At 48.8% G+C, this 27,073-nt stretch overlaps 1 protein-coding gene across 2 annotated transcripts; it reads left to right on the top strand.

The window, feature by feature from the left end:
* Positions 1 to 41: 41 nt before the first annotated feature.
* LOC142381755 (transcription termination factor 1-like) lies at positions 42 to 27,054 on the top strand. Of its 2 annotated transcripts, none has more exons than XM_075466954.1 (11): positions 42 to 130; positions 1,487 to 2,287; positions 7,046 to 7,170; positions 9,968 to 10,153; positions 10,730 to 10,808; positions 11,612 to 11,736; positions 13,277 to 13,469; positions 20,745 to 20,837; positions 24,490 to 24,555; positions 25,092 to 25,177; positions 26,814 to 27,054. In XM_075466954.1, the coding sequence occupies exons 2-11, from the start codon at positions 1,515 to 1,517 to the stop codon at positions 26,981 to 26,983; spliced, it is 1,896 nt and encodes a 631-aa protein (XP_075323069.1). In that variant the 5' UTR covers positions 42 to 130; positions 1,487 to 1,514; the 3' UTR covers positions 26,984 to 27,054. The 2 variants fall into 2 exon arrangements, with proteins under 2 accessions (XP_075323069.1, XP_075323070.1); XM_075466955.1 differs by lacking the exon at positions 42 to 130 and adding an exon at positions 295 to 363.
* The last annotated feature ends 19 nt before the right edge of the window (positions 27,055 to 27,073 follow it).

Here is a 27,073-nt window from a genome sequence, read left to right as displayed (position 1 = left end):
CTTCTTTAGGTGGTCTTTAGCAGGAGTGAGACCTCCTGTCTCTGAGGCACGCTGCGCATGCGCAGCAGCCACACAGGAAGTAAAGAAGCAGCTTCCAGCCGCGTGCAGCCGCCGCAGAGAGCACGAGACTGTGAGTTAAACTTTTGTTGTTGTGCTGTTTTGTTTTGTTGAGTCAGAACCAGCTGATCAGAACCAGCTGATCGGAACCAGCTGATCTGAGCCCGGTTGGTTCGATCAGCACCAGTTTTAGTTTCTGGTTGTGTCAGCTGATCAGTGACTGTAGCGCGAGACGAATCATAACAAAGATGGCGGCCGGCCGGTCACTGGGTCTGAACCGGGTCCAGAACCTACAGAACCCGTTATGTCTGTCTTTATTTCACCGATACTTTAGGACCAATGAATGAATGAACGCGTACTGTTAGCTGTTAGCTCAGAGTTGTTAGCTGTTAGCTCAGAGCTGTTAGCTCAGAGTTGTTAGCTGTTAGCTCATAGCTGTTAGCTCAGAGTTGTTAGCTCAGAGCAGTTAGCTCAGAGTTGTTAGCTCATAGCTGTTAGCTCAGAGTTGTTAGCTGTTAGCTCAGAGCTGTTAGCTCAGAGCTGTTAGCTCAGAGCTGTTAGCTCAGAGCTGTTAGCTCAGAGCTGTTAGCTCAGAGCTGTTAGCTCAGAGCTGTTAGCTCAGAGCTGCCCTGTTGTTGTTATTCTGTAGCAGAGTGGTGCAAAAAGTCTACATTAAGTGGTTTCAGAGAGTTACATGGTTCTGTAAAAGCATTCAGAAAGCAATACAGCAATGTACTGATATTAGAAAACGTACTTTGTACTTTTGAATACTTTTGATACTTAAGTATTTTTAAAAGTAAGTTCTTCAGTATTTTAACTTGAGTAAAATTGTAGTAAGATTTGACCATGAGTATTAATACTTTAACTGAAGTCCTTTGTCCAGCACTGCTTAAAGCTGTCTGCTTACTGTCCCCATGCTGCTGCAGTACCTCCTCGACCAATGAGCAGACAGCGTGTTCTCAGGTGTGAATATGCTGTCAGCTCATTGGTCACAGAGCAGGACAGGGCCTGGGAACAAGTTTACCGTACATTTCCATATAAAGCCCCGTTATTCATTTCCATCGGCATGATACTGACTGTTTTTAGACTTTAATACGGGACAAAGTGCGTCCCTTTCAGCTCAATACGGGACGATTCCGTTTTTCAAGGGACGGTTGGCAACCCTACCTGAGACCCTCCTCTCTTTAGAGCTGAAGAGAAACCGTTTGGACCCGAGCGGCTGGTTCTGAGACCACCGGAACATAAAAACATCTGTTCCTCAGCAGCTGTTAGAACTGTCCCATTATTTATGGAACAGAAACTCGCTGCTGCTGTGTTCCGTTCCATAAATAATGGGACAGTTCTAACAGCTGCTGAGGAACAGATCCTTCAGTTTGTCTTCAGCTGGAACAAAAGATCCAGATGTGAATGTTTGTCTCTGCTGTTGCAGTCTGAGTCCGTCTCCATCACCCGTTACCATGGAGACTGGTCAGAAGAGGAAGAGGAAGTCAGAAGAAGAACCTCTGGCTCCTGTTGACATCGACACTCCCGAGAGGAGGAAGAAGAAGAAGAAGAAGAAGAAGACAGAGGAGGAGGAGGAGGTCAGGGAGGTCAGCCTTCCTCATCAGACCACCAAGAAAGTGAAGGTGGAGCTGAGCCCCGTTGCCATAGAAACCAGTGAGGCTGAAAAGAAGAAAAAAAGAAAAAAAAGTGATGAACAAGCATCTGGGGTTACTATGGAAACCACTCATATCAAGAAGAAGAAGAAGAAGAAGAGGAAAGAGGAGGAGAGCGTTCCCATAGCAACGGGCATCAATGGAGAGCAGGATTCAGAGGTTACCATGGAAACGACTCAGATCAAGAAGAAGAAGAAGAAGAAGAGGGAGGAGGAGAGCGTTCCCATAGCAACAGGCATCGATTGGGAGCAGGATTCAGAGGTTACCATGGAAACGACTCCTATCAAGAAGAAGAAGAAGAAGAGGAAAGAGGAGGAGAGCGTTCCCATAGCAACAAACAGCAGTTGGGAGCAGGATTCAGAGGTTGCCATGGAAACGACTCAGATCAAGAAGAAGAAGAAGAAGAAGAGGGAGGAGGAGAGCGTTCCCATAGCAACAGGCATCAATGGGGAGCAGGATTCAGAGGTTACCATGGAAACGACTCGTATCAAGAAGAAGAAAGACGGGCGTGAGTCTGAGGGGACGTCACAGGAACGAGGGAAGAAGAAAGAAAAAGGGGAGAAGGGCACGATACCGTGAGTTGTTTTGATTATTTATTGTTTTATTGTGATGTCAGAGTGATGTCAGAGTGGTGTCAGAGTGGTGTCAGAGTGGTGTCAGAGTGGTGTCAGAGTGGTGTCAGAGTGATGTCAGAGTGGTGTCAGAGTGATGTCAGAGTGGTGTCAGAGTGATGTCAGAGTGATCATGTGACTGACAGCCAAACAGAAGAAGAAGAAAATGTTCCCTAACGCCGTTATTGGTGTTGGGGAACATTTCACTGAATATGGGGAACCTGGTTCTGCCGGGCCGGGTCGATCCAATGACTCAGCAGCGTCCGGCCCCTCCGATTGGTTAGTGAGTCAAACAGAGTTCAACCAATCAGGTGTCAGAGACGTGTTGATGATAGGGATAACCGATGGCCGATGGTTGACCGAATCAACGTCGTCCGGTTAGAATTTTTCTGCCGTCGGTTTAAAAAAAACAAAAAAAACCTCACTATATCTTTAGAAAGGTTATGTGAGCATGAGCCATCCCACGATGGAAGAACAACCGCAGCAGAGCGCACGTAGCGCCCTCCTCAGAGCTCCTCTCTTACACCGGCTGCGTGTAGCTCAATATTGTGACAACCTTCACTGCCAGCTTGTTAGTGGCTGCGTGTGGACTACGACATAATGATAATTGTAACACTGTAATGGCAAAAAGACACAAGACTAACTTGTTGTGATATATTCATCTGTACTTAAATGGCATGACGACAGGAACGTATTGCAGCATAGGCTACGCCACAGAGGCTGTTGGCATTCGGTAAGTTTTTTTTTTAACGAAGTCATTGGTTTCCTGTAACACCGCCAAATGCACCGCTCTCTGTTTGTGACTTTGTATCGGGGGCTTTTAACAGCCCGAGTTCGGTGCCGCGTTTGATTCGTGTTTAAAAAGTACCGTGACTGGAAGGTCGTTGCGCATAATGTGTGGCTGTGCGTGTCTGCGCAGGCACAGCAATTATGTTTCTACCCAAAACCCTTATTCCTCCACAAGTACGCCTGGAACTAGTGGTCAATGATTGGGGAAAATGGATAATACCAAGGGCACGAACTAACATTGATTGTGTGATGGGAGCCTAACCAGTCTAAAATGGGCATAACTGGTTCCACGAGGCAGAGAAAGACGCCACTAATGAGTCCCCGGGGGTCTGACCCACTAATGAGTCCCCGGGGGTGTTTCCGGGGGTCTGACCCACTAATGAGTCCCCGGGGGTCTGACCCACTAATGAGTCCCCAGGGGGTGTTTCAGGGGTCTGACCCACTAATGAGTCCCCGGGGGTCTGACCCACTAATGAGTCCCCAGGGGGTGTTTCAGGGGTCTGACCCACTAATGAGTCCCCGGGGGTCTGACCCACTGAGTCCCCGGGGGTCTGACCCACTAATGAGTCCCCGGGGGGTGTTTCCGGGGGTCTGACCCACTAATGAGTCCCCGGGGGTGTTTCCAGGGGTCTGACCCACTAATGAGTCCCCGGGGGTCTGACCCACTAATGAGTCCCCGGGGGTGTTTCCGGGGGTCTGACCCACTAATGAGTCCCCGGGGGTCTGACCCACTAATGAGTCCCCGGGGGGTGTTTCCGGGGGTCTGACCCACTAATGAGTCCCCGGGGGGTGTTTCAGGGGGTCTGACCCACTAATGAGTCCCCGGGGGTGTTTCAGGGGTCTGACCCACTAATGAGTCCCCGGGGGTCTGACCCACTAATGAGTCCCCGGGGGTGTTTCCGGGAGTCTGACCCACTAATGAGTCCCCGGGGGGTGTTTCAGTGGTCTGACCCACTAATGAGTCCCCGGGGGTGTTTCCAGGGGTCTGACCCACTAATGAGTCCCCGGGGGGTGTTTCAGTGGTCTGACCCACTAATGAGTCCCCGGGGGTGTTTCCAGGGGTCTGACCCACTAATGAGTCCCCGGGGGGTGTTTCAGGGGTCTGACCCACTAATGAGTCCCCGGGGGGTGTTTCCGGGGGTCTGACCCACTAATGAGTCCCCCGGGGGTGTTTCAGGGGTCTGACCCACTAATGAGTCCCCGGGGGTCTGACCCACTAATGAGTCCCCGGGGGGTGTTTCCAGGGGTCTGACCCACTAATGAGTCCCCGGGGGTGTTTCAGGGGTCTGACCCACTAATGAGTCCCCGGGGGTCTGACCCACTAATGAGTCCCCGGGGGTGTTTCGGGGGTCTGACCCACTAATGAGTCCCCGGGGGTCTGACCCACTAATGAGTCCCCGGGGGTGTTTCAGGGGTCTGACCCACTAATGAGTCCCCGGGGGTCTGACCCACTAATGAGTCCCCGGGGGTGTTTCGGGGGTCTGACCCACTAATGAGTCCCCGGGGGTCTGACCCACTAATGAGTCCCCGGGGGTGTTTCGGGGGTCTGACCCACTAATGAGTCCCCGGGGGTCTGACCCACTAATGAGTCCCCGGGGGGTGTTTCCAGGAGTCTGACCCACTAATGAGTCCCCGGGGGTCTGACCCACTAATGAGTCCCCGGGGGGTGTTTCCAGGAGTCTGACCCACTAATGAGTCCCCGGGGGTGTTTCCGGGGGTCTGACCCACTGAGTCCCCGGGGGTCTGACCCACTAATGAGTCCCCGGGGGGTGTTTCCAGGGGTCTGACCCACTAATGAGTCCCTGGGGGTGTTTCCAGGGGTCTGACCCACTAATGAGTCCCCGGGGGTCTGACCCACTAATGAGTCCCCGGGGGGTGTTTCCAGGAGTCTGACCCACTAATGAGTCCCTGGGGGTGTTTCCAGGGGTCTGACCCACTAATGAGTCCCCGGGGGGTGTTTCAGGGGTCTGACCCACTAATGAGTCCCCGGGGGTCTGACCCACTAATGAGTCCCCGGGGGTGTTTCCAGGGGTCTGACCCACTAATGAGTCCCTGGGGGTGTTTCCAGGGGTCTGACCCACTAATGAGTCCCCGGGGGTGTTTCCAGGGGTCTGACCCACTAATGAGTCCCCGGGGGTGTTTCCAGGGGTCTGACCCACTAATGAGTCCCTGGGGGTGTTTCCAGGGGTCTGACCCACTAATGAGTCCCCGGGGGTCTGACCCACTAATGAGTCCCCGGGGGTGTTTCCAGGGGTCTGACCCACTAATGAGTCCCCGGGGGTGTTTCCGGGGGTCTGACCCACTAATGAGTCCCCGGGGGGTGTTTCAGGGGTCTGACCCACTAATGAGTCCCCGGGGGTCTGACCCACTAATGAGTCCCCGGGGGGTGTTTCCAGGAGTCTGACCCACTAATGAGTCCCCGGGGGGTGTTTCAGTGGTCTGACCCACTAATGAGTCCCCGGGGGTGTTTCCAGGGGTCTGACCCACTAATGAGTCCCCGGGGGTGTTTCCAGGGGTCTGACCCACTAATGAGTCCCCGGGGGTGTTTCAGGGGTCTGACCCACTAATGAGTCCCCGGGGGGTGTTTCCGGGGGTCTGACCCACTAATGAGTCCCCGGGGGTCTGACCCACTAATGAGTCCCCGGGGGGTGTTTCCGGGGGTCTGACCCACTAATGAGTCCCCGGGGGGTGTTTCCGGGGGTCTGACCCACTAATGAGTCCCCGGGGGGTGTTTCAGGGGGTCTGACCCACTAATGAGTCCCCGGGGGGTGTTTCAGGGGTCTGACCCACTAATGAGTCCCCGGGGGTCTGACCCACTAATGAGTCCCCGGGGGGTGTTTCCGGGAGTCTGACCCACTAATGAGTCCCCGGGGGGTGTTTCAGTGGTCTGACCCACTAATGAGTCCCCGGGGGTGTTTCCAGGGGTCTGACCCACTAATGAGTCCCCGGGGGGTGTTTCAGGGGTCTGACCCACTAATGAGTCCCCGGGGGGTGTTTCAGGGGTCTGACCCACTAATGAGTCCCCGGGGGGTGTTTCCGGGGGTCTGACCCACTAATGAGTCCCCGGGGGGTGTTTCAGGGGTCTGACCCACTAATGAGTCCCCGGGGGTCTGACCCACTAATGAGTCCCCGGGGGGTGTTTCCAGGGGTCTGACCCACTAATGAGTACCCGGGGGTGTTTCAGGGGTCTGACCCACTAATGAGTCCCCGGGGGTGTTTCGGGGGTCTGACCCACTAATGAGTCCCCGGGGGTCTGACCCACTAATGAGTCCCCGGGGGTGTTTCGGGGGTCTGACCCACTAATGAGTCCCCGGGGGGTGTTTCCAGGAGTCTGACCCACTAATGAGTCCCCGGGGGGGGGGGGGGTGTTTCCAGGAGTCTGACCCACTAATGAGTCCCCGGGGGTCTGACCCACTAATGAGTCCCCGGGGGGTGTTTCCAGGAGTCTGACCCACTAATGAGTCCCCGGGGGTGTTTCCGGGGGTCTGACCCACTGAGTCCCCGGGGGTCTGACCCACTAATGAGTCCCCGGGGGGTGTTTCCAGGGGTCTGACCCACTAATGAGTCCCCGGGGGGTGTTTCCAGGAGTCTGACCCACTAATGAGTCCCTGGGGGTGTTTCCAGGGGTCTGACCCACTAATGAGTCCCCGGGGGGTGTTTCCGGGGGTCTGACCCACTAATGAGTCCCCGGGGGGTGTTTCAGGGGTCTGACCCACTAATGAGTCCCCGGGGGTCTGACCCACTAATGAGTCCCCGGGGGGTGTTTCCGGGGGTCTGACCCACTAATGAGCCCCCGGGGGGGGGGGGGTGTTTCAGGGGTCTGACCCACTAATGAGTCCCCGGGGGTGTTTCCAGGGGTCTGACCCACTAATGAGTCCCCGGGGGTGTTTCCAGTGGTCTGACCCACTAATGAGTCCCCGGGGGTGTTTCCAGGATCGACTGGGCGCTGGTGGAGGAGCTGGAGGAGTACATTCCCGGGGTGAAGAACAGGACTGCCGTTCAGATAGACAGACTTCTGCGATACGACCTGAAACGCCTCAGGAACTTCAAACGGCAAGGTACGGGTACAGAGCCCCGGGCTGACTAAAATAGGTTTAATATGTTTCATTACTACCTTCCTCTTACCCTACCCTCCCCTACCCTTACCCTAACCCTACCCTTACCCTCCCCTCCCCTAACCCTTACCTTCCTCTTACCCTACCCTCCCCTACCCTTACCCTACCCTCCCCTACCCTTACCCTACCCTCCCCTAACCCTTACCTTCCTCTTACCCTACCCTCCCCTCCCCTAACCCTCCCCTAACCCTTACCCTCCCCTCCCCTAACCCTTACCTTCCTCTTACCCTACCCTCCCCTACCCTTACCCTAACCCTACCCTTACCCTCCCCTCCCCTAACCCTTACCTTCCTCTTACCCTCCCCTCCCCTAACCCTTACCTTCCTCTTACCCTACCCTCCCCTACCCTTACCCTACCCTCCCCTAACCCTTACCTTCCTCTTACCCTACCCTCCCCTCCCCTAACCCTTACCCTCCCCTCCCCTAACCCTTACCTTCCTCTTACCCTACCCTCCCCTACCCTTACCCTAACCCTGCCCTTACCCTCCCCTCCCCTAACCCTTACCTTCCTCTTACCCTCCCCTCCCCTGCCCTTACCCTCCCCTCCCTAACCCTTACCTTCCTCTTACCCTACCCTCCCCTACCCTTACCCTACCCCCCCCTAACCCTTACCTTCCTCTTACCCTACCCTCCCCTACCCTTACCCTAACCCTACCCTTACCCTCCCCTCCCCTCCCCTCCCCTCCCCTAACCCTTACCTTCCTCTTACCCTACCCTCCCCTACCCTTACCCTCCCCTCCCCTAACCCTTACCTTCCTCTTACCCTACCCTCCCCTACCCTTACCCTACCCTCCCCTAACCCTTACCTTCCTCTTACCCTACCCTCCCCTACCCTTACCCTCCCCTCCCCTAACCCTTACCTTCCTCTTACCCTACCCTCCCCTACCCTTACCCTCCCCTCCCTAACCCTTACCTTCCTCTTACCCTCCCTAACCCTTACCTTCCTCTTACCCTACCCTCCCCTACCCTTACCCTCCCCTCCCCTAACTCTTACCTTCCTCTTACACTCCCTAACCCTTACCTTCCTCTTACCCTCCCCTACCCTCCCCTACCCTTACCCTCCCCTCCCCTAACCCTTACCTTCCTCTTACCCTCCCCTCCCCTTACCCTACCCTCCCCTACCCTCCCCTAACCCTTACCTTCCTCTTACCCTCCCGTCCCCTTACCTTCCTCTTACCCTCCCGTCCCCTTACCTTCCCCTACCCTCCCCTACCCTCCCTTCCCCTACCCTCCCCCCTGTCCCCTTACCTTCCCCTCCCCTCCCCTTACCTTCCCGTCACCTCCCCTTACCTTCCCCTCCCTTTACCTTCCCCTCCCCTCCCCTTACCTTCCCCTCCCCTCCCCTCCCCTCCCCTCCCCTTACCTTCCCGTCCCCTTACCTTACCGTCCCCTCCCCTTACCCTCCCGTCCCCTCCCCTTACCTTACCTTCCCCTCCCCTCCCCTCCCCTTACCTTCCCCTCCCCTCCCCTTACCTTACCGTCCCCTCCCCTTACCCTCCCGTCCCCTCCTCTTACCTTCCCCTTCCTTCCCCTTACCTTCCCGTCCCCTCCCCTTACCTTACCTTACCGTCCCCTCCCCTTACCTTCCCGTCCCCTCCCCTTACCTTCCCGTCCCCTTACCTTCCCCTCCCCTTACCTTCCCGTCCCCTCCCCTTACCTTCCCCTCCCCTCCCCTTACCTTCCCGTCCCCTCCCCTTACCTTACCTTACCTTCCCCTTCCTTCCCCTTACCTTCCCGTCCCCTCCCCTTACCTTCCCGTCCCCTTACCTTCCCCTCCCCTTACCTTCCCGTCCCCTCCCCTTACCTTCCCCTCCCCTCCCCTTACCTTCCCGTCCCCTCCCCTTACCTTACCTTACCGTCCCCTCCCCTTACCTTCCCGTCCCCTCCCCTTACCTTCCCGTCCCCTCCCCTTACCTTCCCCTCCCCTCCCCTTACCTTCCCGTCCCCTCCCCTTACCTTACCGTCCCCTCCCCTTACCTTACCGTCCCCTCCCCTTACCTTCCCCTCCCCTTACCTTACCGTCCCCTCCCCTTACCTTACCGTCCCCTCCCCTTACCTTACCGTCCCCTCCCCTTACCTTCCCGTCCCCTTACCTTCCCGTCCCCTTACCTTCCCCTCCCCTTACCTTACCGTCCCCTCCCCTTACCTTACCGTCCCCTCCCCTTACCTTCCCGTCCCCTTACCTTCCCGTCCCCTTACCTTCCCGTCCCCTTACCTTCCCCTCCCCTTACCTTCCCCTCCCCTTACCTTACCGTCCCCTCCCCTTACCTTACCGTCCCCTCCCCTTACCTTCCCGTCCCCTTACCTTCCCGTCCCCTTACCTTCCCCTCCCCTTACCTTACCGTCCCCTCCCCTTACCTTACCGTCCCGTCCCCTTACCTTCCCCTCCCCTTACCTTCCCCTCCCCTTACCTTCCCGTCCCCTCCCCTTACCTTACCGTCCCCTCCCCTTACCTTACCGTCCTCTCCCCTTACCTTCCCGTCCCCTTACCTTCCCCTCCCCTTACCTTCCCGTCCCCTCCCCTTACCTTCCCGTCCCCTTACCTTCCCGTCCCCTTACCTTCCCGTCCCTTACCTTCCCCTCCCCTTACCTTCCCGTCCCCTCCCCTTACCTTCCCGAGATTCTTCCATCCATTTTATTTGATCAATGCTTTTGTCGTTGTTTTGCTTTCCGCTTTGACACGGCCGGCGAGCAGCCATGAATCCAAACGTACAAATCGCTAAGCTCGTGCCCTTTCCAGGTCTGGCTCTGCGTTTTGGGCGGTGCACCGGGCAGGAGAATCGGCAGATCAGAAGAAACGTGGCAGACTTCCTGGCTCTGACGGGGATCAGCTCAGCCACTCAGCTTATGTTTCCCAAAAGGTTCAAAGAAAAAAGGGACGAGATCAAGAAGCTGCGAGCACAGCATCGCTTCCTGGAGAGCATCGGTACGTAGCCCCGATAATTATAGATAATTACCCCCAATAATTATAAATAACTCCCCCAATAATTATAAATAATTACCCTCAATAATTATAAATAACTCCCCCAATAATTATAAATAATTACCCCCCAATAATTATAAATAACTCCCCCAATAATTATAAATAATTACCCTCAATAATTATAAATAACTCCCCCAATAATTGTAGATAATTACCCCCAATAATTATAAATAACTCCCCCAATAATTATAGATAATTACCCACAATAATTATAAATAACTCCCCCAATAATTATAGATAATTACCCACAATAATTATAAATAACTCCCCCAATAATTATAAATAACTCCCCCAATAATTATAAATAATTACCCCCAATAATTATAAATAACTCCCCCAATAATTATAAATAATTACCCCCAATAATTATAAATAACTCCCCCAATAATTATAGATAATTACCCACAATAATTATAAATAACTCCCCCAATAATTATGAATAATTCCCCCCGAGGTTCTCTGTGTGTTCTCCTGCTTCATGTTGGTGTAAACCACCTTTCTGTCTCCACCTGTCTGCAGCTGAAGGAATCCCTCGGCCGTGTGAGCAGGTTTACATCCGAGCCAAGAAGATGTTTGACGTCGGGAACCACAGAGGAAGGTCAGAACCCTGTAGAACTTTATAGAACCCTGTAGAACTTTATAGAACCCTGTAGAACTTTATAGAACCCCGTAGGACCCTGTAGAACTTTATAGAACCCTGTAGAACTTTATAGAACCCTGTAGAACTTTATGGAACCCTGTAGAACTTTATAGAACCCCGTAGGACCCTGTAGAACTTTATGGAACCCTGTAGAACTTTATAGAACCCCGTAGGACCCTGTAGAACTTTATGGAACCCTGTAGAACTTTATAGAACCCCGTAGGACCCTGTAGAACTTTATGGAACCCTGTAGAACTTTATGGAACCCTGTAGAACTTTATAGAACCCCGTAGGACCCTGTAGAACTTTATGGAACCCTGTAGAACTTTATAGAACCCCATAGGACCCTGTAGAACTTTATAGAACCCTGTAGAACTTTATGGAACCCTGTAGAACTTTATAGAACCCCATAGGACCCTGTAGAACTTTATAGAACCCCATAGAACTTTATAGAACCCCGTAGGACCCTGTAGAACTTTATGGAACCCTGTAGAACTTTATGGAACCCTGTAGAACTTTATAGAACCCCATAGAACTTTATAGAACCCCGTAGGACCCTGTAGAACTTTATAGAACCCTGTAGAACTTTATGGAACCCCATAGAACTTTATAGAACCCCGTAGGACCCTGTAGAACTTTATGGAACCCTGTAGAACTTTATGGAACCCTGTAGAAATTTATAGAACCCCATAGGACCCTGTAGAACTTTATAGAACCCTGTAGAACTTTATGGAACCCTGTATAACGCGGTGTTCCTCCAGGTTCTCGGAGGAGGAGGTCCACTCCCTGACGACGCTGCAGACGCTGCACGGGAACAACTGGAAAGTTATTTCAGAGAAGATGGACCGCAGCATTTACGCATTGGAGAAACGCTTCGCCTGCATCAGTAAGGCCCTGACCTCAGAACCCTCAGAACCTTTAGAACCTCAGAACCCTCAGAACCTTCAGAACCTCAGAACCCTCAGAACCTTCATAACCTTTAGAACCTTTAGAACACTCAGAACCTTCAGAACCCTCAGAACCCTCAGAACCTTCATAACCTCAGAACCCTCAGAACCCTCAGAACCTTCATAACCTCAGAACCCTCAGAACCTTCATAACCTCAGAACCCTCAGAACCCTCAGAACCTTCATAACCTCAGAACCCTCAGAACCCTCAGAACCTTCATAACCTCAGAACCCTCAGAACCCTCAGAACCTTCATAACCTTTAGAACCTTTAGAACACTCAGAACCTTCAGAACCTCAGAACCCTCAGAACCCTCAGAACCTTCATAACCTTTAGAACCTTCAGAACCTTCAGAACCTTCATAACCTTTAGAACCTTTAGAACACTCAGAACCTTCAGAACCTTCAGAACCTTCAGAACCTTTAGAACCTTCAGAACCCTCAGAACCTTCAGAACCTTTAGAATCTTTAGAACCTTTAGAACCCTCAGAACCTTCAGAACCTTCATAACCTCAGAACCCTCAGAACCCTCAGAACCTTCATAACCTCAGAACCCTCAGAACCCTCAGAACCTTCATAACCTTTAGAACCTTTAGAACACTCAGAACCTTCAGAACCTCAGAACCCTCAGAACCCTCAGAACCTTCATAACCTTTAGAACCTTCAGAACCTTCAGAACCTTCAGAACCTTTAGAACCTTTAGAACACTCAGAACCTTCAGAACCTTCAGAACCTTTAGAACCTTCAGAACCCTCAGAACCTTCAGAACCTTTAGAATCTTTAGAACCTTTAGAACCCTCAGAACCTTCAGAACCCTCAAAACCTTCAGAACCTTCAGAGCCCTCAGAACCTTCAGAACCCTCAAAACCTTCAGAACCCTTAGAACCTTCAGAACCCTCAGAACATTCAGAACCCTTAGAACCCTCAGAACCTTTAGAACCCTCAGAACCTTCAGAACCCTTAGAACCTTCAGAACCCTCAGAACCCTCAGAACCCGAACCCTTAGAACCTTCAGAACCTTTAGAACCCTCAGAACCAGAACCCTTAGAACCTTCAGAACCCTCAGAACCCTCAGAACCAGAACCCTTAGAACCTTCAGAACCCTCAGAACCCTCAGAACCAGAACCCTTAGAACCTTCAGAACCCTCAGAACATTCAGAACCCTTAGAACCCTCAGAACCTTTAGAACCCTTAGAACCTTCAGAACCAGAACCCTTAGAACCTTCAGAACCTTTAGAACCCTCAGAACCAGAACCCTTAGAACCTTCAGAACCCTCAGAACCCTCAGAACCAGAACCCTTAGAACCTTCAGAACCTTTAGAACCCTCAGAACCAGAACCCTTAGAACCTTCAGAACCCTCAGAATCAGAACCCTTAGAACCTTCAGAACCCTCAGAACCCTCAGAACCCTTAGAACCTTCAGAACCCTTAGAACCCTCAGAACCAGAACCTGACCTGTGACCCCTCCCTTCTTGTCCAGCGGGAACTCGCGGCCTCTGGAGCATGGATGAAGAACTCCGGCTGAAAGACGCTCTCCGGGCTCACCTGCAGACCCGAGTTCAGCGCCCGGCCGGTTCCGGTCTGACCCGAGAACAGCTGAGCAAGAACCTGCCCTGGAGGGAGATCAGCCAGAAGGTGGAGACCAGGAACTGGGTGCAGTGTCGTCTGAAGTGGTCAGTATCAATGTTCCCTCCATCAATTCAATTCAATTCAATTCATTTCATTTTTATTTATACAACAAATGTCTTCTCAAGGCACTTAGATAATAAAGTCCAATTCAAGCCAATTGGAATTCAATTCATTGTAATCATAATTATTCATAAAATAATCCAATTCGTTCATATAGAGCCAATTCAAAAACAGTTTCCTAGCTAAGGAAACCAACAGATTGCACTGAAAACTTTTTGTTTTTCGGTCCAATCTCCCGGCCTGAGCGTGCCTGAGGCGACTGTGGAGAGAAACGACTCCCTTTGAACAGGAAGAAACCTCTGGCAGAACCAGACTCAGGAAGGGTGGCCATCCGCCTCGACCAGCTGGGCTTTGAGAAGACAGAAAGGGGGGGGGGGGCAAGGAGGGCGGCACTGTAACACCATTCAAAGGATATCTGTTGGAACAGGGAAACACGAGTTAATGACCACAATAATATCACATATACATAAAGAGAGTAAAGTGAGGAAAGGTGTGTCAGATGAGGCCCCCCAGCAGGCTGGGCCTATAGCAGCTTAACTATGGGATGTTTCAGGATCACCTGAGCCATCCCTAACTATAAGCTTTATAAAAAAGGAAAGTTATAAGCCTGGTCTTAAAAGTGGAAAGGGTGTCTGCTTCCCGGACATTTACTGGCAGCTGGTTCCACAGAGAGGGGCCTGATAACTGAAGGCTCTGCCTCCCAAACTGGCAGCTGGTTCCACAGAGAGGGGCCTGATAACTGAAGGCTCTGCCTCCCAAACTGGCAGCTGGTTCCGCAGAGAGGGGCCTGATAACTGAAGGCTCTGCCTCCCAAACTGGCAGCTGGTCCCGCAGAGAGGGGCCTGATAACTGAAGGCTCCGCCTCCCAAACTGGCAGCTGGTTCCACAGAGAGGGGCCTGATAACTGAAGGCTCTGCCTCCCAAACTGGCAGCTGGTTCCACAGAGAGGGGCCTGATAACTGAAGGCTCTGCCTCCCAAACTGGCAGCTGGTTCCACAGAGAGGGGCCTGATAACTGAAGGCTCTGCCTCCCAAACTGGCAGCTGGTTCCACAGAGAGGGGCCTGATAACTGAAGGCTCTGCCTCCCAAACTGGCAGCTGGTTCCACAGAGAGGGGCCTGATAACTGAAGGCTCTGCCTCCCAAACTGGCAGCTGGTCCCACAGAGAGGGGCCTGATAACTGAAGGCTCTGCCTCCCAAACTGGCAGCTGGTCCCACAGAGAGGGGCCTGATAACTGAAGGCTCTGCCTCCCAAACTGGCAGCTGGTCCCACAGAGAGGGGCCTGATAACTGAAGGCTCTGCCTCCCAAACTGGCAGCTGGTTCCACAGAGAGGGGCCTGATAACTGAAGGCTCCGCCTCCCAAACTGGCAGCTGGTTCCACAGAGAGGGGCCTGATAACTGAAGGCTCCGCCTCCCAAACTGGCAGCTGCTTCCACAGAGAGGGGCCTGATAACTGAAGGCTCTGCCTCCCAAACTGGCAGCCGGTTCCACAGAGAGGGGCCTGATAACTGAAGGCTCTGCCTCCCAAACTGGCAGCTGGTTCCACAGAGAGGGGCCTGATAACTGAAGGCTCTGCCTCCCAAACTGGCAGCTGGTTCCACAGAGAGGGGCCTGATAACTGAAGGCTCTGCCTCCCAAACTGGCAGCTGGTTCCACAGAGAGGGGCCTGATAACTGAAGGCTCTGCCTCCCAAACTGGCAGCTGGTTCCACAGAGAGGGGCCTGATAACTGAAGGCTCTGCCTCCCAAACTGGCAGCTGGTTCCACAGAGAGGGGCCTGATAACTGAAGGCTCTTTATGTCTTTAAGACATGCTTGTAGTCTGACCAACCTATTGGTTTCATCTGGTTTTATAGATAAGTACAGCTGAGTATCATCAGCATAGCAATGGAAATTTATGCCATGCTGTCTAATAATGTTACCTAATGGAAGCATGTATAAAGTGAAAAGAATCGGTCCAAGCACAGAACCCTGGGGAACTCCATGACTTACTCTGGTGTGTGAGGAAGATTCTTTATTTACAAGAACAAACTGAAATCTATCAGATAAATATGACTTAAACCAGCCTAATGCAGTTCCTTTAATCCCAATAACATGTTCAAGTCTGTGTAATAAGATACTGTGATCGACCGTATCAAATGCAGCACTGAGATCCAACAGGACAAGCACAGACACAAGTCCGCTATCAGAGGCTAAGAGGAGATCATCATCAGTGTTCCTGGAAGCCTGAGAACCTCAGCAGTTCCTCAGAATGTGATGTTTCCTCAGCAGTTCCTCAGAATGTGATGTTTCCTCAGAATGTGATGTTTCCTCAGAATGTGATGTTTCCTCAGAATGTGATGTTTCCTCAGAAGTTCCTCAGAATGTGATGTTTCCTCAGAATGTGATGTTTCCTCAGAAGTTCATGAGAAGATGTTTCCTCAGAATGTGATGTTTCCTCAGAAGTTCCTCAGAATGTGATGTTTCCTCAGCAGTTCATGAGAAGATGTTTCCTCAGCAGTTCATGAGAAGATGTTTCCTCAGCAGTTCATGAGAAGATGTTTCCTCAGCAGTTCATGAGAAGATGTTTCCTCAGAATGTGATGTTTCCTCAGCAGTTCCTCAGAATGTGATGTTTCCTCAGAAGTTCCTCAGAATGTGATGTTTCCTCAGAAGTTCCTCAGAATGTGATGTTTCCTCAGCAGTTCATGAGAAGATGTTTCCTCAGCAGTTCATGAGAAGATGTTTCCTCAGCAGTTCATGAGAAGATGTTTCCTCAGCAGTTCATGAGAAGATGTTTCCTCAGAATGTGATGTTTCCTCAGAAGTTCATGAGAAGATGTTTCCTCAGAATGTGATGTTTCCTCAGAAGTTCATGAGAAGATGTTTCCTCAGAATGTGATGTTTCCTCAGAAGTTCCTCAGAATGTGATGTTTCCTCAGCAGTTCCTCAGAATGTGATGTTTCCTCAGAATGTGATGTTTCCTCAGAAGTTCATGAGAAGATGTTTCCTCAGAATGTGATGTTTCCTCAGCCGTTCCTCAGAATGTGATGTTTCCTCAGAATGTGATGTTTCCTCAGAATGTGATGTTTCCTCAGCAGTTCCTCAGAATGTGATGTTTCCTCAGAATGTGATGTTTCCTCAGAATGTGATGTTTCCTCAGAATGTGATGTTTCCTCAGCAGTTCCTCAGAATGTGATGTTTCCTCAGAATGTGATGTTTCCTCAGCAGTTCCTCAGAATGTGATGTTTCCTCAGAATGTGATGTTTCCTCAGAATGTGATGTTTCCTCAGCAGTTCATGAGAAGATGTTTCCTCAGCAGTTCATGAGAAGATGTTTCCTCAGCAGTTCATGAGAAGATGTTTCCTCAGCAGTTCATGAGAAGATGTTTCCTCAGAATGTGATGTTTCCTCAGAAGTTCATGAGAAGATGTTTCCTCAGAATGTGATGTTTCCTCAGAAGTTCATGAGAAGATGTTTCCTCAGAATGTGATGTTTCCTCAGAAGTTCATGAGAAGATGTTTCCTCAGAATGTGATGTTTCCTCAGCCGTTCCTCAGAATGTGATGTTTCCTCAGAATGTGATGTTTCCTCAGCAGTTCCTCAGAATGTGATGTTTCCTCAGAATGTGATGTTTCCTCAGAATGTGATGTTTCCTCAGAATGTGATGTTTCCTCAGAATGTGATGTTTCCTCAGAATGTGATGTTTCCTCAGCAGTTCCTCAGAATGTGATGTTTCCTCAGAATGTGATGTTTCCTCAGCAGTTCCTCAGAATGTGATGTTTCCTCAGAATGTGATGTTTCCTCAGAATGTGATGTTTCCTCAGCAGTTCATGAGAAGATGTTTCCTCAGCAGTTCATGAGAAGATGTTTCCTCAGCAGTTCATGAGAAGATGTTTCCTCAGAATGTGATGTTTCCTCAGAATGTGATGTTTCCTCAGCAGTTCCTCAGAATGTGATGTTTCCTCAGAATGTGATGTTTCCTCAGCAGTTCCTCAGAATGTGATGTTTCCTCAGCAGTTCCTCAGAATGTGATGTTTCCTCAGAATGTGATGTTTCCTCAGCAGTTCCTCAGAATGTGATGTTTCCTCAGAATGTGATGTTTCCTCAGAATGTGATGTTTCCTCAGAATGTGATGTTTCCTCAGAAGTTCATGAGAAGATGTTTCCTCAGAATGTGATGTTTCCTCAGAAGTTCCTCAGAATGTGATGTTTCCTCAGCAGTTCATGAGAAGATGTTTCCTCAGAATGTGATGTTTCCTCAGAAGTTCCTCAGAATGTGATGTTTCCTCAGAAGTTCCTCAGAATGTGATGTTTCCTCAGCAGTTCATGAGAAGATGTTTCCTCAGAATGTGATGTTTCCTCAGAAGTTCCTCAGAATGTGATGTTTCCTCAGCAGTTCCTCAGAATGTGATGTTTCCTCAGCAGTTCCTCAGAATGTGATGTTTCCTCAGACGTTCATGAGAAGATGTTTCCTCAGAATGTGATGTTTCCTCAGAAGTTCATGAGAAGATGTTTCCTCAGAATGTGATGTTTCCTCAGAAGTTCATGAGAAGATGTTTCCTCAGAATGTGATGTTTCCTCAGAAGTTCATGAGAAGATGTTTCCTCAGAATGTGATGTTTCCTCAGCAGTTCCTCAGAATGTGATGTTTCCTCAGCAGTTCCTCAGAATGTGATGTTTCCTCAGAATGTGATGTTTCCTCAGAATGTGATGTTTCCTCAGCAGTTCCTCAGAATGTGATGTTTCCTCAGAATGTGATGTTTCGTCAGCAGTTCCTCAGAATGTGATGTTTCCTCAGAAGTTCATGAGAAGATGTTTCCTCAGAATGTGATGTTTCCTCAGAATGTGATGTTTCCTCAGCAGTTCATGAGAAGATGTTTCCTCAGAATGTGATGTTTCCTCAGAATGTGATGTTTCCTCAGAATGTGATGTTTCCTCAGCAGTTCATGAGAAGATGTTTCCTCAGCAGTTCATGAGAAGATGTTTCCTCAGAATGTGATGTTTCCTCAGCAGTTCCTCAGAATGTGATGTTTCCTCAGAAGTTCATGAGAAGATGTTTCCTCAGAATGTGATGTTTCCTCAGAAGTTCATGAGAAGATGTTTCCTCAGAATGTGATGTTTCCTCAGAAGTTCATGAGAAGATGTTTCCTCAGAATGTGATGTTTCCTCAGCAGTTCCTCAGAATGTGATGTTTCCTCAGCAGTTCCTCAGAATGTGATGTTTCCTCAGAATGTGATGTTTCCTCAGAATGTGATGTTTCCTCAGAATGTGATGTTTCCTCAGCAGTTCCTCAGAATGTGATGTTTCCTCAGAATGTGATGTTTCGTCAGCAGTTCCTCAGAATGTGATGTTTCCTCAGAATGTGATGTTTCCTCAGAATGTGATGTTTCCTCAGCAGTTCATGAGAAGATGTTTCCTCAGAATGTGATGTTTCCTCAGCAGTTCCTCAGAATGTGATGTTTCCTCAGAATGTGATGTTTCGTCAGCAGTTCCTCAGAATGTGATGTTTCCTCAGAATGTGATGTTTCCTCAGAATGTGATGTTTCCTCAGCAGTTCAGGAGAAGATGTTTCCTCAGCAGTTCATGAGAAGATGTTTCCTCAGCAGTTCATGAGAAGATGTTTCCTCAGCAGTTCATGAGAAGATGTTTCCTCAGAATGTGATGTTTCCTCAGAATGTGATGTTTCCTCAGCAGTTCCTCAGAATGTGATGTTTCCTCAGCAGTTCCTCAGAATGTGATGTTTCCTCAGAATGTGATGTTTCCTCAGAAGTTCATGAGAAGATGTTTCCTCAGAATGTGATGTTTCCTCAGCAGTTCCTCAGAATGTGATGTTTCCTCAGAATGTGATGTTTCCTCAGAAGTTCATGAGAAGATGTTTCCTCAGAATGTGATGTTTCCTCAGAAGTTCATGAGAAGATGTTTCCTCAGAATGTGATGTTTCCTCAGAAGTTCCTCAGAATGTGATGTTTCCTCAGAAGTTCCTCAGAATGTGATGTTTCCTCAGAATGTGATGTTTCCTCAGCAGTTCATGAGAAGATGTTTCCTCAGAATGTGATGTTTCCTCAGAAGTTCCTCAGAATGTGATGTTTCCTCAGCAGTTCCTCAGAATGTGATGTTTCCTCAGAATGTGATGTTTCCTCAGCAGTTCATGAGAAGATGTTTCCTCAGAATGTGATGTTTCCTCAGAAGTTCCTCAGAATGTGATGTTTCCTCAGCAGTTCCTCAGAATGTGATGTTTCCTCAGAATGTGATGTTTCCTCAGAATGTGATGTTTCCTCAGAAGTTCATGAGAAGATGTTTCCTCAGAATGTGATGTTTCCTCAGAAGTTCCTCAGAATGTGATGTTTCCTCAGAAGTTCCTCAGAATGTGATGTTTCCTCATAAGTTCCTCAGAATGTGATGTTTCCTCAGAATGTGATGTTTCCTCAGCAGTTCATGAGAAGATGTTTCCTCAGAAGTTCCTCAGAATGTGATGTTTCCTCAGCAGTTCCTCAGAATGTGATGTTTCCTCAGAATGTGATGTTTCCTCAGAAGTTCATGAGAAGATGTTTCCTCAGAATGTGATGTTTCCTCAGAATGTGATGTTTCCTCAGAATGTGATGTTTCCTCAGCAGTTCATGAGAAGATGTTTCCTCAGAATGTGACGTTTCCTCAGAAGTTCCTCAGAATGTGATGTTTCCTCAGCAGTTCCTCAGAATGTGATGTTTCCTCAGAATGTGATGTTTCCTCAGAAGTTCATGAGAAGATGTTTCCTCAGAATGTGATGTTTCCTCAGAATGTGATGTTTCCTCAGCAGTTCATGAGAAGATGTTTCCTCAGAATGTGATGTTTCCTCAGAAGTTCCTCAGAATGTGATGTTTCCTCAGAAGTTCCTCAGAATGTGATGTTTCCTCAGAAGTTCATGAGAAGATGTTTCCTCAGAATGTGATGTTTCCTCAGCAGTTCCTCAGAATGTGATGTTTCCTCAGAATGTGATGTTTCCTCAGAATGTGATGTTTCCTCAGCAGTTCCTCAGAATGTGATGTTTCCTCAGAAGTTCATGAGAAGATGTTTCCTCAGAATGTGATGTTTCCTCAGAAGTTCCTCAGAATGTGATGTTTCCTCAGAAGTTCCTCAGAATGTGATGTTTCCTCAGAATGTGATGTTTCCTCAGAAGTTCATGAGAAGATGTTTCCTCAGAAGTTCCTCAGAATGTGATGTTTCCTCAGAATGTGATGTTTCCTCAGCAGTTCATGAGAAGATGTTTCCTCAGCAGTTCATGAGAAGATGTTTCCTGTGTTTCAGGTTCAGCATCCTGCAGAAGAGACTGAACTCCACCACCGACGTCCCCGGTCGAGCACCTGAAGCAATCGAGGAGAAAATCTGCCTCATCAACATGTAAGATCACATGACCAAAGTCCAACATGTCCGAACTGCTGTGGGCGGCCAAACCGGTTTCTGATACAGAACTATGGTTCATGATAGCCAGACGGTTCAACTAAATTAAATTCAGTTTATTTATGTAGCCCCAAATCCCAACAAATGTCATTTCAAGGTACTTCAGCACACAGATACAGTCCCAAAGTAGCCTAGCTAAGGATCGAATCAAAACTTTTCTTTGATCCTGTCCCCCATCCTGAGCGTGCACAAGACGACGATGAGAGGTGAGGTGCATCATGGGAGCTCCCCCAGCTGGGCCTATAGCAGCAGAACTATGGGATGTTCCAGGCTCACCTGAGCCATCCCTGACTATAAGCTTTATCAGAAAGGAAAGTTTTAGGCCTGGTCTTACAGGTAGAGATTATTCAAACTCGACCTCCTTCAACAGTCTGGTTGGGATTGGGTCTCAAACACAAGTTGATGGTTTAGCAGAGACTATTGCTGCTATTAGCTCAGAGAAATCAACTGGACACACTGGAAAAAATGCCCCTCCAAAAATAAGTAAAAAAACAACAAATAAAAGACGTTTTTGTTTGAAATAAGCAAAAAATCGGCCAATGGAACTAGTGAAAATCGGCTTGTCAAGATTTCTTGAAATAAGATGTGATATTTAGGACTTTTGAGATAAAAGTGATCTTGAAATTAGCTTAAAAACCTCAAATGTCAAAAAAAGCTTGTTTCATGTGATATGTGACTCAAAACAATTTGTTTTCAAGACTTTTTCATTGAACAAGATATTCCAGATGTATTGTCTTCAAACAAGTCCCTATATCTGGCTGAAATGGTGCTTGTTAGGCAGTTGTGTCTGATATTAAGTGTAATGAGATATTTTGACTAGAAATAAGACAAATATACTTGGTAAGACTTTTTTTCCGGTGCAGAAGCCGTCTAAATATAAATCAGGTTCTAAAGATACTTCTAAAGCTGCTGTACTTGGTGATACATCACTGATAATAGTGGGAAGGACTCCATCAATCTTCTCTCTGATAGAAACAATTTTATTAATAAAGAAGCTCATGAAATCATCACTGCTGAGAGTTAAAGGAATACCTGGCTCAGCAGAGCTCGGACTCTTAGTCAGACTGGCTACAGTGCTGAAGAGAAACCTGGGATTGTTCTTATTCTCTTCTATCAATGATGAATAATAAGCAGTTCTAGCTTTACGAAGGGCTTTCTTATACGTTATTAAATTATCTTTCCAGACTAACTGAGACTCTTCTAAATTAGAGGAACGCCACTTCATCTGTACTCAGCACTAACTGGGATAAAAACTCTGAGAACTCTGATAAACCAGTTCCTGCTGATAAACCAGTTCCTGCTGATAAACCAGTTCCTGCTGATAAACCAGTTCCTGCTGATAAACCAGTTCCTGCTGATAAACCAGTTCCCGCTGACAAACCAGTTCCTGCTGATAAACCAGTTCCCGCTGATAAACCAGTTCCCGCTGATAAACCAGTTCCCGCTGATAAACCAGTTCCCGCTGATAAACCAGTTCCCGCTGATAAACCAGTTCCCGCTGATAAACCAGTTCCTGCTGATAAACCAGTTCCCTCTGATAAACCAGTTCCCGCTGATAAACCAGTTCCTGCTGATAAACCAGTTCCCTCTGATAAACCAGTTCCCGCTGATAAACCAGTTCCCGCTGATAAACCAGTTCCCGCTGATAAACCAGTTCCTGCTGATAAACCAGTTCCCGCTGATAAACCAGTTCCCGCTGACAAACCAGTTCCCTCTGATAAACCAGTTCCTGCTGATAAACCAGTTCCCGCTGATAAACCAGTTCCCGCTGACAAACCAGTTCCCTCTGACAAACCAGTTCCCTCTGACAAACCAGTTCCCTCTGACAAACCAGTTCCCTCTGACAAACCAGTTCCCGCTGACAAACCAGTTCCCGCTGATAAACCAGTTCCCGCTGATAAACCAGTTCCTGCTGATAAACCAGTTCCCGCTGATAAACCAGTTCCCGCTGATAAACCAGTTCCCGCTGACAAACCAGTTCCCGCTGATAAACCAGTTCCTGCTGACAAACCAGTTCCTGCTGATAAACCAGTTCCTGCTGATAAACCAGTTCCCGCTGACAAACCAGTTCCCGCTGATAAACCAGTTCCCGCTGACAAACCAGTTCCTGCTGATAAACCAGTTCCCGCTGATAAACCAGTTCCCGCTGACAAACCAGTTCCCGCTGATAAACCAGTTCCCGCTGACAAACCAGTTCCTGCTGATAAACCAGTTCCCGCTGATAAACCAGTTCCCGCTGATAAACCAGTTCCCGCTGACAAACCAGTTCCGCTGATAAACCAGTTCCCGCTGATAAACCAGTTCCCGCTGACAAACCAGTTCCCGCTGATAAACCAGTTCCCGCTGATAAACCAGTTCCCGCTGACAAACCAGTTCCCGCTGACAAACCAGTTCCCGCTGATAAACCAGTTCCCGCTGATAAACCAGTTCCTGCTGATAAACCAGTTCCCGCTGATAAACCAGTTCCCGCTGATAAACCAGTTCCCGCTGATAAACCAGTTCCCGCTGACAAACCAGTTCCCGCTGACAAACCAGTTCCCGCTGATAAACCAGTTCCCGCTGATAAACCAGTTCCCGCTGATAAACCAGTTCCTGCTGATAAACCAGTTCCCGCTGATAAACCAGTTCCCTCTGATAAACCAGTTCCTGCTGATAAACCAGTTCCTGCTGATAAACCAGTTCCCGCTGATAAACCAGTTCCCTCTGATAAACCAGTTCCTGCTGATAAACCAGTTCCCGCTGATAAACCAGTTCCCTCTGATAAACCAGTTCCTGCTGATAAACCAGTTCCTGCTGATAAACCAGTTCCTGCTGACAAACCAGTTCCTGCTGATAAACCAGTTCCCGCTGATAAACCAGTTCCCGCTGATAAACCAGTTCCCGCTGACAAACCAGTTCCCGCTGACAAACCAGTTCCCGCTGATAAACCAGTTCCTGCTGATAAACCAGTTCCTGCTGATAAACCAGTTCCTGCTGATAAACCAGTTCCCGCTGATAAACCAGTTCCCGCTGATAAACCAGTTCCCGCTGATAAACCAGTTCCCGCTGACAAACCAGTTCCCGCTGATAAACCAGTTCCCTCTGATAAACCAGTTCCTGCTGATAAACCAGTTCCCGCTGATAAACCAGTTCCCGCTGACAAACCAGTTCCCGCTGACAAACCAGTTCCCGCTGATAAACCAGTTCCTGCTGATAAACCAGTTCCTGCTGATAAACCAGTTCCCGCTGATAAACCAGTTCCCGCTGATAAACCAGTTCCCGCTGATAAACCAGTTCCCGCTGACAAACCAGTTCCCGCTGACAAACCAGTTCCCGCTGATAAACCAGTTCCCGCTGATAAACCAGTTCCTGCTGATAAACCAGTTCCCGCTGATAAACCAGTTCCCTCTGATAAACCAGTTCCTGCTGATAAACCAGTTCCCGCTGATAAACCAGTTCCTGCTGATAAACCAGTTCCTGCTGATAAACCAGTTCCTGCTGATAAACCAGTTCCCGCTGATAAACCAGTTCCCGCTGATAAACCAGTTCCTGCTGATAAACCAGTTCCTGCTGATAAACCAGTTCCTGCTGATAAACCAGTTCTGTGTTTCAGGTTGTACCAAAAGTCTGTGGACGACATCGCAGACATGGAGTGGGATGAAGTTTCTCAGGCGTTGGGGTGAGTTCATCTGACAGTACTACTATAGTACTACTACTACAGTACTACCACAATATTACTACAGTATTACTACAGTACTACCACAGTATTAATACAGAATTACCACAGTACTACTATAGTACTACTACAGTACTACCACAATATTACTACAGTATTACTACAGTACTACCACAGTATTAATACAGAATTACCACAGTACTACTATAGTACTACTACAGTACTACCACAATATTACTACAATATTACCACAGTACTACCACAGTATTAATACAGTATTACCACAGTAGTACTACAGTATTAATACAGTATTACCACAGTATTACTACAGTATTAATACAGTATTACCACAGTAGTACTACAGTACTACCACAGTATTAATACAGTATTACCACAGTAGTACTACAGTACTACCACAGTATTAATACAGTATTACCACAGTACTACCACAGTATTAATACAGTATTACCACAGTACTACTATAGTACTACTACAGTACTACCACAGTATTACTTACGGACTGACTGGTTGTGTTGCAGGAAGATGACCCGCGTTTCTGCTCAGAAGATGTTTCACACACTGAAAGTTTCCAAAGTTCCACACTGGAACAGTTTGTCCTATGGAGGTGAGTACAGTACTACAGAATACTTCAGTACTACACAGTACTACAGAATACTTCAGTACTACAGAATACTACAGTACTACAGAATACTACAGAGTACAACATAGTTCTACAGAATATTACAGAGTATTAAGAGTATGCGATTAAGCTGTCGACCAATCAGGAGCTGAGGTGTGGTACAGGTGTGTCAGGTGTTGTACGTGTGTCAGGTGTTGTACAAGTGTTTCAGGTGTGGTACAGGTGTTGTACAGATGTTTCAGGTGTGGTACAGGTGTTTCAGGTGTTGTACAGGTGTTTCATGTGTGTCAGGTGTTGTACAAGTGTTTCAGGTGTGGTACAGGTGTTGTACAGATGTTTCAGGTGTGGTACAGGTGTTTCAGGTGTGGTACAGGTGTTTCAGGTGTTGTACAGGTGTTTCAGGTGTGGTACAGGTGTGGTACAGGTGTTTCAGGTGTTGTACAGGTGTTACAGGTGTTGTACAGGTGTTACAGGTGTGGTACAGGTGTTTCAGGTGTGGTACAGGTGTTTCAGGTGTGGTACAGGTGTTTCAGGTGTTGTACAGGTGTTACAGGTGTGGTACAGGTCTTTCAGGGGTTGTACAGGTGTTTCCGGTGTTGTACAGGCGTTTCAGGTGTGGTACAGGTGTTGTACAGGTGTTTCAGGTGTGGTACAGGTGTTTCAGGTGTGGTACAGGTGTTGTACAGGTGTTTCAGGTGTGTCAGGTGTGTTTCAGGTGTTGTACAGGTGTGGTACAGGTCTTTCAGGGGTTGTACATGTGTTTCCGGTGTTGCACAGGTGTTGTACAGGTGTTGTACAGGTGTTTCAGGTGTGGTAGAGGTGTTTTACAGGTATTTCAGGTGTTGTACAGGTGTGGTACAGGTGTTTCAGGTGTGTCAAGTGTGGTACAGGTGTGGTACAGGTCTTTCAGGGGTTGTACATGTGTTTCCGGTGTTGCACAGGTGTTTCAGGTGTGGTCCAGGTGTTTCAGGTGTGGTAGAGGTGTTTCAGGTGTGTTAAAGGTGTTGTACAGGTGTTTCAGGTGTTGTACAGGTGTGTTAAAGGTGTTGTACAGGTGTTTCAGGTGTGGTACAGGTCTTTCAGGGGTTGTACATGTGTTTCCGGTGTTGCACAGGTGTTGTACAGGTGTTGTACAGGTGTTTCAGGTGTGGTAGAGGTGTTTCACAGGTATTTCAGGTGTTGTACAGGTGTGGTACAGGTGTTTCAGGTGTGTCAAGTGTGGTACAGGTGTGGTACAGGTCTTTCAGGGGTTGTACATGTGTTTCCGGTGTTGCACAGGTGTTTCAGGTGTGGTCCAGGTGTTTCAGGTGTGGTAGAGGTGTTTCAGGTGTGTTAAAGGTGTTGTACAGGTGTTTCAGGTGTTGTACAGGTGTGTTAAAGGTGTTACAGGTGTGTTTCAGGTGTGTTAAAGGTGTTGTACAGGTGTTACAGGTGTGTTTCAGGGGTGTTAAAGGTGTTGTACAGGTGTGTCAGGTGTTGTACAGGTGTTACAGGTGTGTTAAAGGTGTTACAGGTGTGGTTCAGGGGTTGTACATTTGTTGTACAGGTGTGTCAGGTATTTCGGGTGTGGTTCAGGTATATTTCAGGTGTTTCAGGCTCTGACTGCCCCTCTCCTCCTCAGAGATCATCGACTTCCTGCACCGACATGTGGTCCCCGTCCTGAAGGTGAAGCTGAGCGTGCAGAGGGGGAGGGCGGAGCATCGGGTGCAGCAGGTGGAGGACAGGTATCACCTGTCGGACATCTTCTCCAACGCCGTCTTCGACGATGAGGACGTAGTGGACAACAGCTGATCGGCTTATTGATCAGTTATTGGTTTATTGATCAGTCATTGATGTTTGTTATAAAGTTTTGTACATTTTCAGTCTGAGCTGCTTCTGTAA

This window comes from Odontesthes bonariensis, chromosome 6 (genome assembly GCF_027942865.1).
Source record: "Odontesthes bonariensis isolate fOdoBon6 chromosome 6, fOdoBon6.hap1, whole genome shotgun sequence".
NCBI classification, from domain to species: Eukaryota; Metazoa; Chordata; class Actinopteri; order Atheriniformes; family Atherinopsidae; genus Odontesthes; species Odontesthes bonariensis.
The sequence above is the reverse complement of the archived record's forward strand: the minus strand, read 5'-3'. Positions and strand labels throughout refer to the sequence as shown.

What these genes read in the sequence shown, in the direction of transcription:
- LOC142381755 (XM_075466954.1), top strand. Translation starts at nt 1,515, where the DNA reads ATGGAGACTGGTCAGAAGAGGAAGAGGAAGTCAGAAGAAGAACCTCTG. An exon ending in GGGGAGAAGGGCACGATACC is followed by an intron (nt 2,288 to 7,045) that starts GTGAGTTGTTTT and finishes GGGTGTTTCCAG; the next exon opens with GATCGACTGGGCGCTGGTGG. An exon ending in GTCGGGAACCACAGAGGAAG is followed by an intron (nt 10,809 to 11,611) that starts GTCAGAACCCTG and finishes GTGTTCCTCCAG; the next exon opens with GTTCTCGGAGGAGGAGGTCC.